General features: G+C 36.6%; 1 protein-coding gene across 4 annotated transcripts in view; it reads left to right on the top strand.

Annotated features, from left to right (window-relative positions):
• ARFGAP1 (ARF GTPase activating protein 1) overlaps positions 1–10,245 on the top strand; it is a 35,676-nt gene extending 25,431 nt beyond the window's left edge. Inside the window, exons 10-13 of one of the 4 annotated variants that reach the window (XM_072633308.1) lie at positions 1,443–1,499; positions 3,887–3,946; positions 6,046–6,122; positions 7,125–10,245. In XM_072633308.1, coding sequence (XP_072489409.1) covers positions 1,443–1,499; positions 3,887–3,946; positions 6,046–6,122; positions 7,125–7,485 — 555 coding nt within the window. In that variant the 3' untranslated portion in view covers positions 7,486–10,245. The remainder of the gene's footprint in view (positions 1–1,442; positions 1,500–3,886; positions 3,947–6,045; positions 6,123–7,124) is intronic. The other 3 variants (XM_072633309.1, XM_072633310.1, XM_072633311.1) reach the window with 3 other exon arrangements.
• The last annotated feature ends 2,864 nt before the right edge of the window (positions 10,246–13,109 follow it).

Here is a 13,109-nt window from a genome sequence, read left to right as displayed (position 1 = left end):
TAGTTTGATTAACATTGTACTTATATGTTATAGAATCAGAAGATTCGAAACCTTAGATCAGAAAGATGATATTACTTACCCAAGATTACACAGGTATTAAATAGCAGAGCTAGAATTTGAACCTGGATTCTCTAACCTCAAATGCAGTGTTTTTTCCATTAGATTTGGATTTGATGGACTCAGTATATTTTTTAAAGCTCCCATATTTTGAATTTCATTCCTAAATAATTTATTTAAAAAAAAAATAAAAACTGCTATCAACTTGTATAGCCTTTGAATAAATAAAAGGCTTTTTTTATGCAAATACTCTGTAAGAGGCCTTTCTACAATGATTGAATAATTCCTCCCTACTGTTATTTAGCAGTTCTGCTTTTGTAGTACTAGATTCCTGGTGAGCATCTCTTCCCTTCTTCAGTGATTTCTCAGTATATACTAAAAGGTGGCTCATTTTGTTTTCCTGTCATTGCCAGTGCTGTTTAGTTCTAAAGTTTGCTTTATTTGAATTGCTTAAATTTAAGCTATCTCAAATCTTTGTTCTGACAGCCAATTTGAGGGCCTTACAAGCAGTTCAGTTGATAAGAATTAAGGGCAGGATGGATGTAAAATTCAAATACTGGAGTTGTTGCTTTTTACAGTCATGAGTGAGGCTGTACTTTTTGTAAGACTTACAGTTTGCTCCTTTTTTATCCCTTTTGTTTCCACTTTCCCCATACCAACTGTATTTAAGTGATAACACTGTATGGAGCATACATTTATGTATGGTCTTTAGTTTTCTTTCCCAATGAAAGGCACAAAATAGAAAGTACAGAATTTATTTCCTTCCACAGTGTTTTCATATTCTTACAGAAGAAAATAAGTTGTAAAACATTACTGATGTCCTTTGACATGGGTATGGTTTCTGTTATTGCCTAGTAACAAAAAATTTGAAATTGTTATTAGATGTTCTTGCCTGTATCAGGAAGCCATACTTACATGTTTAAGAAAGAGCATATTTCTTAGATGGAAAGTAAGACCTGTGACTGATGATAATTGGGATAATTGACAGGAAAAGGTTAGAAGCAGAATATAGTGCAGAATTGCAAGATTGCCTTGAATGGGTGGGGATGTTATACCTGTGCATGTGCATATCTCTTTAGCTTGAATGTTTAACCAGAAAGGCCATCTTTATGGGCTTAGGGTTGGAGGTTATGCTTGCTTCCCAGCTAATTCATATGTACCTTGTTTAAGCTTTTGAGGGCAAGAACTAATTGGGGTTTTTGTCATAACAGCTTACTCTTAGCTGCTTAGCTGCTCATCCATTGCTTTTGAAATGCTGTGCTTGAGTCTTTTCTGTGGTGGTGATTCCTGTATACCAGCTTCTTGAAGGCAGTAAATGTTGGCTGTGTTTATGTTAAGGAAAATATAACTGACTTCTTTTTATTTGTTTGCTTTATTTTAAATAGGCTTCAGAGTTAGGTCACAGTTTAAATGAAAATGTTCTCAAACCTGCACAGGAAAAGGTAACTGGCAACCAGTAAATAACTTAGACAATCATTGTTCTATAAGATAGTAATTTTTTCAGTCCTTTCACAAATATCTAGCTACATAGCAGCTAGATATGTTTAAATGTATCATTTCTGTTTTGGACCAGTTAAGTGTTCATTTACATTAAATGCTTGTAGCATCAAAAATTTGTGTGGCAAAAATGTCTATGGCAACAGTGTTTCCATTTTGTTTGTATTGCCTTTAAATCTTCTGTGCAAGCTTTCCTTTTCCTTCACTTGATGTCCGGTAGTAATAGGACTACTTACTGTTCCAGTCAAGGATAAATGAGATACAATTTAACCTGTGAATGATACCTCTAAATAATTGTACAGATCAGTACTATTTACTGGAAGCTCCGTGTTAGAGATTGTTAATTGAGACAACAAAGCAAGCTGTAGTGATGGGTTATGCAGATCATTTAAATCAGGAGTCAGCAATCATACTCTATCCTTGAGTACCTACTGCCAGTAAGACTCAGAAGTGTTTGCAGTCTGAAATACTTCCAGACTCACTGGAAAAGCAAGGGAGAACAAAAAGAGGGGGAGAATAAGAAAGGGAAAAGAAAAAGTAAAAGAGAATGAAGAGGAAAAGATAGGACATGGGAAGATGGTGGTATAGAGAAAGCTCTGGGCAGTTACTGGCATTCCTTGGTTCGTAAGATCCTAGATTTAAAGATGGAAGATTCCTTAGAAGCCATCCAATCCAACACCATCATTTTTAGAAGCCATCCAGTCCAGCCCCATTACCTTATAGATCTGTGCTTCTTATACTTTTTCCACTCATGACCCCTTTTCACCCAAGAAAATTTTACGCAACACTGGGTACACAGGTATATAGAATAGGTATAGTAATCAAACATTTATTGATAATAAATCAAAGAAATTTATTTTAGAACAATTCTTTGGTATACATATAATTTTACCATTTTTAAAAGACAAAAGCAGATTTGCATACTAATGCAAAAACACTGCAATTCATAACATACAATTGTCTTGAATATGAGCTGGGGTGTTTCTGGCAGTATTTGTTGGTGTGGTGTGACAGCATGTGCAGAACAAGGTGTGCATGTTGTGTCTTCACAACCAAGGCCACAGTGAAGCTGCATAATGCTTCACGGGCAAGTGCTGCCAGAAGCACCTTGAATTAATTATGCATTTGATTTTGAATTAATTTTTGGTTGTGTTCAGAAACCTTTTCCTGTTGCCAGAGTTTTTGCAGCTGCTCCCCTGCCATTCAGTTATGTGAACCCCATATGAGGGTTACAATGCACAATTTAGGAAGCACTGTTAAATATAGGTTACAAAACTGGTTCAAAGCAGTTAAAATGACTTGCCTTTGATCATGTAGGTGGTATTAGTCAGATGCAGGATTTGAACGTAGGTCTTCCTGACTCCATGTTCAGTAGCCTATCCATCATACTAGCTACTCTGTTGTGATTATGTCCACATCATAGGTGCCGCTTTCTGCCTTAAAAGGTAGTTTAAAGCTGAGAGAGTACCCTGCACAGGGATGAATTATCTCTCATCTTTCAAAGAAAGTAAGAACAGAATAACTCAGGTAGAGATCAGACCATTCATCTGTAGACTACCCTTCCTTTTTCTTGAGGAGGAAACAGTTACGAAAAACATTTGAGGGAGCAAAAACTTCTTTAAAGCTCACCAAGTTGTTATAACCTGAAATATAAGGTAGTTCTTTTCTTCTGTGACAGGAAGTATATAAGCCTTTCTGCAAGACAGAATAGTATTTAAAGAATTAAGATTTTCATGCCAAAATTGAAAGATTTAACTGTAGTATATTTCATTAATGCATAATCAGATTTCTTGGGGCCAGCTAGGTGGTGTAGTGGATAGAGAAGTGCAGGAGTCAGGAAGACCTGAGTTCAAATCTCACCTCAGACACTTGACACTCACTAGCTGTGTGACCTTGGGCAAGTCACTTAACCCCAGTTGCCTCATCCTGGGTCATCTCCAGTCATCTTGATGAATATCTGATCACTGGATTCAGATGGCTCTGGAGAAGTGAGGCTGGTGATCTGCCCAGCCCTCCCTCATTCAAAACAAAGTCAAGTGCAAGTCATGTCATTATTTCTCTGATGGCATAGTCTTCTTCAGCAATGAAGGATGAACACACATAATCAGATTTCTTAGTGTGATACTGAATAAGAAAATTGAAAGGTGATTTAGAGACATTTCCCTCCTCCCTCTTTTTGCTTAAGAAGTAAAATTTGATAGTAAAATTTGGGGAGTTTGTCAGTACATTTTAATTGTTTTTTAATTTGGTCTCTTCCATTTTCAAAGTTAGAGGGAAACATTTTTTTGCCATTGTTTTTCATAACTAATTGCTGACATTTTGATTCACATAGGTGAAAGAGGGAAAGATTTTTGATGATGTGTCCAGTGGGGTATCTCATTTGGCAACGAAGGTAGGGAATGGTTTTGCCTGTCAAAAACCAGGCATAAATGTTAAGCCAGTCTCCATATCCTGTTTTGCACTGTGAAAGTCTTAAAACAATTTAAACATTTCTTTCTCCTGAAAGGAAGAAATAATGTCACTTCTTGCTATCATTTTGACTGTTCAGTTCTTCCTCTGCTAACTCTGAAGGGACACCATTGATACTGTGACATCTGCTTCATGCCTGTGAGGTGGTGTTTGTCAAGGCACAAGATGGGCTCTCCAGTGTACTTGAGGAATATGGAGACAGCTTAAACTAAATATGTAGACTTTTAAAGGTTATTAACATCTATTGCCTCTTTTCTTCCTGTTCTTATCTTGCTGCCATTGATTTGTTGTGTGGTAAGTGTTCTAACTATCCATTTGGGATGTGCCTTGCAGGATTTTACTAAAGTATCTGTCACTTTGGATAACTTTAAATTCAGAAGAGTAAATTATTAACTTAAGATCAATATTGAGGATGTGTGTACATTGTCCTGTTTCCCAGCAAAGGATCCTCTCTCTTCTGGGGAATATCCTGGTTTTTGAATAGTTTGCTGTTTTAAAGGAAGCACATGACATTTGCAAATGTTTATTAGCAAAAGCTAACCACTGAATGATTGGTGTCAGATGTTGCCATAATTATTTGGAAGTTTTGACAGTGTTTTCATTTTGCTAAAATTAATGTTAGTGAATAGACTTTCAAGTCACAAATGAATTCTTAATGTTGGTAGCTAAAATAAGCTACTATTTATTTTCATTCTTAAGCTAAGAACTCTGAATCCTAATAGACTCATTTTAAATTATTTTTCCTTCGCATGCTCTATTGTACTTTGTTTTACAATTTACCTGTTCCGTTTTGTTTTTTGTTTTGTTTTGTTTTGAAGTGGTTAGTGGTGCAGTGGATATGGTGTTGGCCCTAGAATCAGGGAAACCTGAATTCAAATGTGACCTCAGATACTTACTAACTGTGTCACCCTGGGCAAGTCACTTAACCTGTTTGCCTTCGTTTCCTCAACTCTAAAATTGAGATAACACTAACAGCAATAGCACCTGTCTCCCAGGGTTGTCATGAGTTTCAGATGAGATGATAAGAAGAACAAGAACAGTTACAAAGTGCTTATCCTGACACGTAGTAGCTGCTATCTAAATGCTTCGTTCCTTTCTTGGAATTGAATTACTTGCTAATTTTCTCCCACACTTCACTACTGTGGAATTTAAAAAGTGATGTTTAAGAAAAGATTTTTGCAGTAAGTTATTACTGTTTATCTACAATAGTTGGGGATTGTGAGCTGCTCTGCTTAATTCAATAAAGCCCCTTCACAATTAGGGACCATTTCTTAGATTTCTTTTTTAACCTTTGTAGTGCCCATCATTAGGACCTTGCACGTGTTAGGCACCCAGTAAAAGTTCCTTGAATGTAATTGGATTTATTTAGCTGGGAATTGCCCTATATGCCATTTATGAGTTATCAATTTCCAGAGAAGGAGAACACAAAATACACTTATCACTAAAACTACCACAAAACATGCTCTTCATTTGATTCAGAAGGTATCAAGACACATAATGATGAACGTTTTCATCATACTGTAGTACAAAAGAAATATTGGTTATTCAAACTTTTGGATATCTTGAATTCTAGATAAAAGGGAATTTACTTTGTAAGTATGCTGCATTTTAAGAGGATTTTTGTGTCTATCTTTTGAAAGAGCTGAGTAAATTTCACGTAATTTAATGTTACAAATTATTTGATTAAATTTTAAACTTTAGAATATTTTGGGTTTTAGTGTATCATTAGTATGTGAAATTTCAAGGTTAGAACCAACCCTTATCCCCAGTGCAATGCCCTAACAACCATTAGTAAATACTAAGTAATGATACTGATTGATGTTAGGGACAATGTGAGAAGTGTTCAAAGGTAAGAAATAAAACAATCTGAAATACGTTTTGTACATTATTCTATTTGCTGTTTTTTGTTTCAGGTTTAATTATTTTTTTCTGTTTATTAAACATTATTGCATTAACTGAAATCTGAGTTCTTGTGGTATTCAGGAGGAGTGTGGTCATGACAGAATCTGTCATTTTTTCTAGGTACAGGGGGTTGGCAGTAAAGGATGGAGAGATGTCACTACCTTCTTTTCAGGAAAAACAGATGAACCTTCAGAGAGGTATGCCTCTCTTCTGCCTCTTTTTATTTTCCTTGTTAATTTTGTCCTTCACATAGGTAATTTCTAGAGAATATTAAGACTGTCTCTTCTTTTAAAGTCTTCTGATATCTCTCTGTCATGAAGATGACTCTGGATTCTTGAAAGGCTATACTGATGGAGTGCAAGCTCCGTCAGTTTCTAGTAAACTAGAAAGGCTTCAAGCAGGATTTGTCTGTTGTCTGAAGATCATTCTAGCTAAGTGCAGAGAGTAAATATAGCCTTTTCCTTGCATATAATGGAACGTTAAGTTCACTTTCTTCAAAAATTTGTTGTATATTTTTTAAAAAGTTTATCTGTAGTGGAAATGGGCAAGTAAATGATCAACTGCAAAGTATCTTACACTACATTAGAGTTTGATTCAGACTTGTTCTCTGTGTTTGTTTTAGAAAGAAGAAAGGCATTCATACAGAAATTGAACACCAACTTTGCATATATATTCTAGCCTATCTGAGTTTATTTTCTTTGTACAGAGCCCAGGACTTGATGAAAGACACCTGTGGAGTCATTTCTAGTTCTTTTCTTCTAAAATGGCAAAACTTAAGGTTGAAAACCTTGATTTTAGTTCCAACCCGATGTGTGGTTTATAATTTTTCTTTCAAAATAGTGTTTATAGTGGTATTTAATAATAATTGAAGTCTAGAATAATGACCCTAGAGTACTAAAAGATCTTGAAATGACTTCTCAATCTTTTTTTAAAACATTGAAAAACATATTTAGTGTTCTTTGAAAATTGCTCATCCCCGTGTGGCATACATAATAATTTTCAGTTGTAGCATTCTTTTTCCCAACCATTCTGGATAAACAGGAATTTAACATGCCACCTCTTAGTTAAGGTGTTTTCTTTAAACGTCATAATAATTAGGTAAGACCTAAAAGTTATGTGAAATGCTAATGTGCTTTAAGTTGCTAATTTTCAAAAAATGGTATTTAGTCTTTTTTTCCCTTCCTCTTTCTCTTTAAAAGACCACCTGAGGGTGATAGTTACCAGAACAGTGGAGGAGGACACTACCAGAACAGTGCTCTAGATCAGAATTTCTGGGAAACTTTTGGAAACTCAGATCTTCCCAAGACGCATAAATCACCTAGCAGTGACAGCTGGACATATGCAGACAATTCCACAGAGAAGAAGAGCTCAGATAGCTGGGATATCTGGGGCTCAGGGACTGTCTCCAACAACAAAAACAGTAATAACAGCGACAGCTGGGAGAACTGGGAAACCAACTGGGAAAGTGCTGGAGGGGAGGGCAAAACCACCAAGACCCCCAAGAAGGCAGCCAAAGCAACAACATCCTCCGATGAAGGGTGGGACAACCACAACTGGTAGACACAGCCTTGGCCACTGGTGGAGAGAAGTCCCTTGATGATTATAGGTCATCTTGTGCTTAGTATTCATTTCTCCCAACATCTGTTTTACCTGAGACAAAATAACCCACAGAGCAAGGTGGGCCTTTGCTGTCCAGTCATCAAAGCTCTTTGCAGGCACCTGAGCTTCCCTGGGCCACCATTTGAAGTCAGGTGACTTTCTTCAGGTGTCCTGCCCCAGAAACTTGAAGTTCAAGTGCAAGCACTTTCTTGTGGCCCTGTACTGCATGTGCAATTTTTCTAGAATTTCTTGTGCAGCTTTCATTCTAATGACATGTTAGAGTCCAGGAAAAGGTGATGTCATCAAGGGGCAACAGAAAGAACTGCAGTTCTTTGAATGCAGAATGAAAGACATTCTTGGAGTGACTCTAAATAAAACATCTTCCTGAATTGTTAGGACTGAATGAAATTATGTGAAATGTTTTTGATCTTCATGAAATGTCTTTTTAAATTGAAATGCCTTTTAAGTTTAAAGGATTTTGATTTTTTTTCATTGTTCTCTAGAAAGAAATCCTAGAGTTGGAAAACTGAAAAATCTAGAAAGCAATATCATGACAGCACTGACCTTTGGCCATCCTGCCCCATTTGGATGTCCACATAGTCACTGTTGCCTTTTCTCTGTCTCATACCATTTCAAATCTGTGTACCCCTTGTTCAAATCCCTCAGGTTGATAATATTTATATTGCAAAGCTCAACTTAAAACATTATAACAAAAGAGCACTCTTCTGTCATTCCTGTTTACCTTTCTACTCTAACTTGCTAACATGAACATTAATTAGTAACTTCCCCTAGCGTTTCTCATAGTACCTGTTTTGAAGTCTTCTTACCTCAGTCACATCCCTAGATTTGACCTTTAAATCAGTGTTAATACCGTAAGGGAATGCAGCTGGGACAATATCAAAATGAAAGGAGTAAAAGTAAGATGCCATAAATAAAATGGCAAACCACTTTGGATCCAAATAGAAATGTTATTTTTAATCCCCATTCTGGCTCTTGAAATCTAGTTTTACTTTATTTTTTGTGTAGCTAGTCATTAGAATGACCTCTGCTTTCTTTTGCTTCTTGCCTGCTTGCTCTGGGTTACACCTGAGAAAAGGATTCAGTTTTTCTTCTTTCTTGCTTGCACTGTAGTTCATTCATCAGTGCAGTGAGCATTAAAATTTAATTCTAACTATTTATTGTAACAAAATTGCCCAAAAGAATAATTTTATAGGGAAATGTACCAGAGAAGCAGATTTTTATTATTCCAAATATATCACTGTGCTTTTCTCTAGGCATCCTACAAATTTTCTTTGCTGCTTCAGTGTTAATATAGCTTTTTTAAAAATCAGTTTTGGAACTCACTTAAACCTCCAATCATGGTGCCATGGATGAAAATCCTCCTCAGAAAATGTGACACCCTTTTAAACCTTTAACTGACTTTCATAGAACTTTTACACTCCCAAGAGGGGTGATATTTATTATCTACACAAGTTTGTTCATGTTAACTCTTTCGTATTGAAAAAATTGGTCAAAAACCACAAAGAAGAATTCTTTTTGGGGCAGGGGAGCATTCCTTTCAAACCATAATTGTGCTAGATCTTGGTCACCAAGGCAGTGTCAGGATTTGCAGATGGAAAAATCATCTTTGCATATTTGAAGTTGACACCATTGATGTCACTGTACCATTTTCCCCTGTTTCAAGTTAACATTTAACTCGATGTTTTTATTTTGATTTTTTATTTTGCTATCTTTCCTTTTATAAATGTCTTCTCTGTGTCTGCAATTATTGAATCTTCTTTTTTTTCCTTATCTATTTTTACTTGTCCGTATGGGAGTTTTATTTGGTCTAAATGTACAAGTTTAACTGAAATCTTACTTCTTTCTACAACCTCTGTATTCTTCTACATGGAGACCTCTTTTAGGCAAGGAACAAAACAGATCTGTATTTTGGTGATAGGTTCTGTCATGATGGCCAAGATTCTCTGCTCTTTTAGGAATGCCTAGACTTTTTTCATCCATCCTGTCATTTTGTTCTGAAGACTCCACAGTTTAAGGGCATGTTAACATGAAATAATTTGATTGATTGTTAATCTTTTTCCATCAACTTTTACCTCTTTATCATTTGTCGTCTGTGGATTTTTGAACCAGTAGTGCATGTAATCTGAAAGCCTTGTTGTCTAACTTAAATATGAAATGTTTTCCCCCCTTTCTTGACTAGCAGTATATATATTGTATGATGGTAGTTTTATTTATGTCAACAGAAGTCATTCAGTGGATTGGGTCATCTAATTGTTGTTGAAGTTACCTATGACCTCAAATGATCCATAGACATTTTGGCTTTCTGTATGCTTTCTTATTGTTGGATTTTATCAATCACCTTCTCATATCAGGATAGACTTTGAGATGAGCAAAAATCTCTTGCATGTTCTTTTTGTTTTAACATTCCATGTATTTATCCTTTTGTGCTTATGTTAATATTTAGGCCCATCAATAACTATTTCATATTTCTAGGATTTATGTAAGTCTGATTCAGTTCATGGAGTGGAATATTTTTTAGCCCATACCTCAATGAAGCACAACTTGATGAAAGTGAAATTTTTCTAGAAGAAAAATATTTCTGAAGCCCACAGCACCAGGAGGTATGGTTGGCAGTCACCAAGTACTGCTGTAAGTGTTTGTTCAAATAGCCTTTCAAAGGAGTGTATGAATAGGCTGCTAATAAAAACAAGTCAACTTTCAGTTTAGGAATTTGTGTGTGTTTTTAAAACAGGGTGAAACTCAAAATTTCTTCACTCCAAATACAGTAACAGTTTGGGTGAAAAATAAAGCCTCTTGGTGGACATTGAGAAGCCTTTGCCATGGGAAGTGTTTTTAATGACCTGGGTGAAGTAGGTTGTAATTCGATTCCAGGGCCTAGTAGGGATGTTACCTTCTTCAGGGTAATAATTTGCTCTGATTAGTACTTCTTGCTCTTTTGGATTAGGTGGTTATGGGAGGTTCGTGGGCTGACTTACTACCAATCCACTGGTAATATGAAGACACTTCTATTTATTTGGCATCTGTTCTCCATAAAATCATAATGGGTATATTAAGCTGAGGTAACAAATTGCAGTTTAAAGGAAGTTGAGAATTTTACATAGGTGAATGTTAGTCTCTAGGGACTAACCTGTATGTTTCAAAGTCATAGGTAGCAGCTCTGTGGTGGCATCTTGGAGACAGAACAAACTCTGAAAAAGTTCAAGTAATTGAGCCACCAAGTGTGGCATACCTGTCTTCCAGTGTTCCAGATTAGAATACTTTAGCTTTTTGTTGCTGCTGTTTTGTCTTGGCTCTTGAATTTTACAAGTTGGTTTTTGATTTTGATTTTCCCCTCTCTTCTCCCTCTTCCCCTCCATCTTTTGGTCTCTAGGATAACACTGGTACTTTTTTTTTTCCAGTCCAGACTTTGTGGCATTCCTCTGGTAGGTGAAGAATTTATGTTATGATTGTAATAATTGTGCAATATCTTAATAAGTGTGAATGAATTTGCCTTTCTTATCTAATTCAGGAAATAAAATTTTAAGGTGCAATCTCCCTTTTTGAGATTAGAGTAGTAGACACCTCACTTTCAAGCTTGTGTTGTTCCTCTAAGAGAAAGTTTGAAGGAATTCCCAGTACTAATCAAAACATGGATTCCAAAGCCAGTTTCCAGAATAGAGTGGTCAGATGAGACCTTCATTTTATTTTAAAGAAAACAGTTCTTTTTCAGTGTTAGTTGCAGATAATTTTATAGCATGCCATCCAAGAGAAAGGGAGACTGTATCTTTTAATTTTCTTGGCCTGTTTTTGTGGTGTTTTTAGGATTTGGAAATTTCAGTGACTGGTTATGCTGTTCTATAAAAATGGTATTGGACTTAAACTGCCATGTCATCTTTTAAATGAGCATTACAATAAAGCAAAGAGAAATAGATACAGTTGTTTGAATCTCCCTACCTCATCAGTAGTAGTATGTGTGTAGGTGTATGTAGGATGTATAAATTTCTGTGAAATGCAAGAATATTTCTTAAACTCCCCTTCTGTGGTGAATGAGATAGAACTGCTCAGGATAGAGATCTAGCCTTGAAGCCAGGAAAACTTGGGTTCTAGTCCTACCCCTGATAATATACTGTCTCTGTGACCCTGAGCAAATCACTTAACTTCTCAATAGTCTCGGCAATTTTGTAAGAATATAAGTAGCAGAGAAGGTGCCAACCTATATTGGGAGAGGGAATTTTCTATAGCAATGAAATCAGAGGCCCCAGTACCATTATCTCTCACACCCTATACCTGCTATATCTATAGCCAAGACTTATCAACCTCACTTTGCAATGTCTCAAAAATGCTGCCTCTGACTGCCACCCTCCTGGTTCTGGAACTCCATCACCTCACACTCTTTCTGTCTCTCTCTGAGAGAGACACACACACACACACACACACACACACACACACACACACACTCTCTCTCTCTCTCTCTCTCTCTCTCTCTCTCACTCTGATCCCCCTCCAGTGGCTTCCTCCAGGAACAAATATGAAATCCTGACATTCAAAGCCCTTCAAAACTTGCTTTCCCCTTTCAGTCTTACGCTTGACACCCTCTCCCCTTCTACATATTCTTTGATAAGTGACACTAAATGTTAATAAATATTTATTGACTGACTATTAACATTTGTGAATTGCAATAGCAATCTGAACACCCTGTTTAGGGGAGAACTGTTTGGGAAAAGTGCTGAATGAGGAGGAACAGCCCCTCAAAGTTATACATTCTGTAGCAAGAACGGTTAATGCCTGGAAAGTAGCAGTACAAAATTTATAAGGATGCCTGTTTGAAACTATCCTGGGCATCTAAAAGGCATATATTTTAATCTCCAAGTACTAACACTGATACTTGGTGTTTAAATCTCAGTTTGCAATTATTCTGCCTCTTTAATAACACCTAAAGGTAAACATTTCCCTATTGTTTTTAGTCCACTGTTGTCAGGGACATGTAAGATACTTGACTGAAGATGAAATGCAGTCTGAAAGTATCACTAACCTGGGTTCTGAGCTTAGCTTTGCCACTGTGGGACTTGACCTCTGTCATATTATCTGTCTCTCAGTTCTTTCACTTGTAAATGAAGGGCTTTGGATGTCCAAAGTCATCTTCTGAATCTGAGATTCTATACTTACATGCAACTCAAACTGTTAAGCATGTACTATGTGAAAGGTCTCATGCTTGGCAGTGGAAATACAAAGATCTCAGGTGAATACAGTGAGGAAAAAGTCACACACAAATGACTGTTTCTGGGGAGAATGCAATAAGTGGAAAGAGCTCAGCAAAGTTGAGTCATATATGGGACGAGGGAAGAAGTTTGAGAAGAATGAGGTGTTTTAAGGGAAGGCTTCTTGGAGGACCTGATGTCTAAGTTGTGTGTGTTCATCCTTTGTTGCCAAAGAAGACCATGCCATCAGAGAAATAATGACATGACTTGAACTTGACTTTGTTTTGAGTGAGGGAGGGCTGTGCAGGTCACCAGTCTCACTTCTCCAGAGCCATCTGAATCCAGTGACCAGATATTCATCAGGATGACTGGAGACGACCCAGGATG

This window comes from Notamacropus eugenii, chromosome 1 (genome assembly GCF_028372415.1).
Source record: "Notamacropus eugenii isolate mMacEug1 chromosome 1, mMacEug1.pri_v2, whole genome shotgun sequence".
Classification (NCBI taxonomy): Eukaryota; Metazoa; Chordata; class Mammalia; order Diprotodontia; family Macropodidae; genus Notamacropus; species Notamacropus eugenii.
Note: the sequence above shows the minus strand (reverse complement) of the source record. Positions and strands in the feature narration are given on the sequence as shown.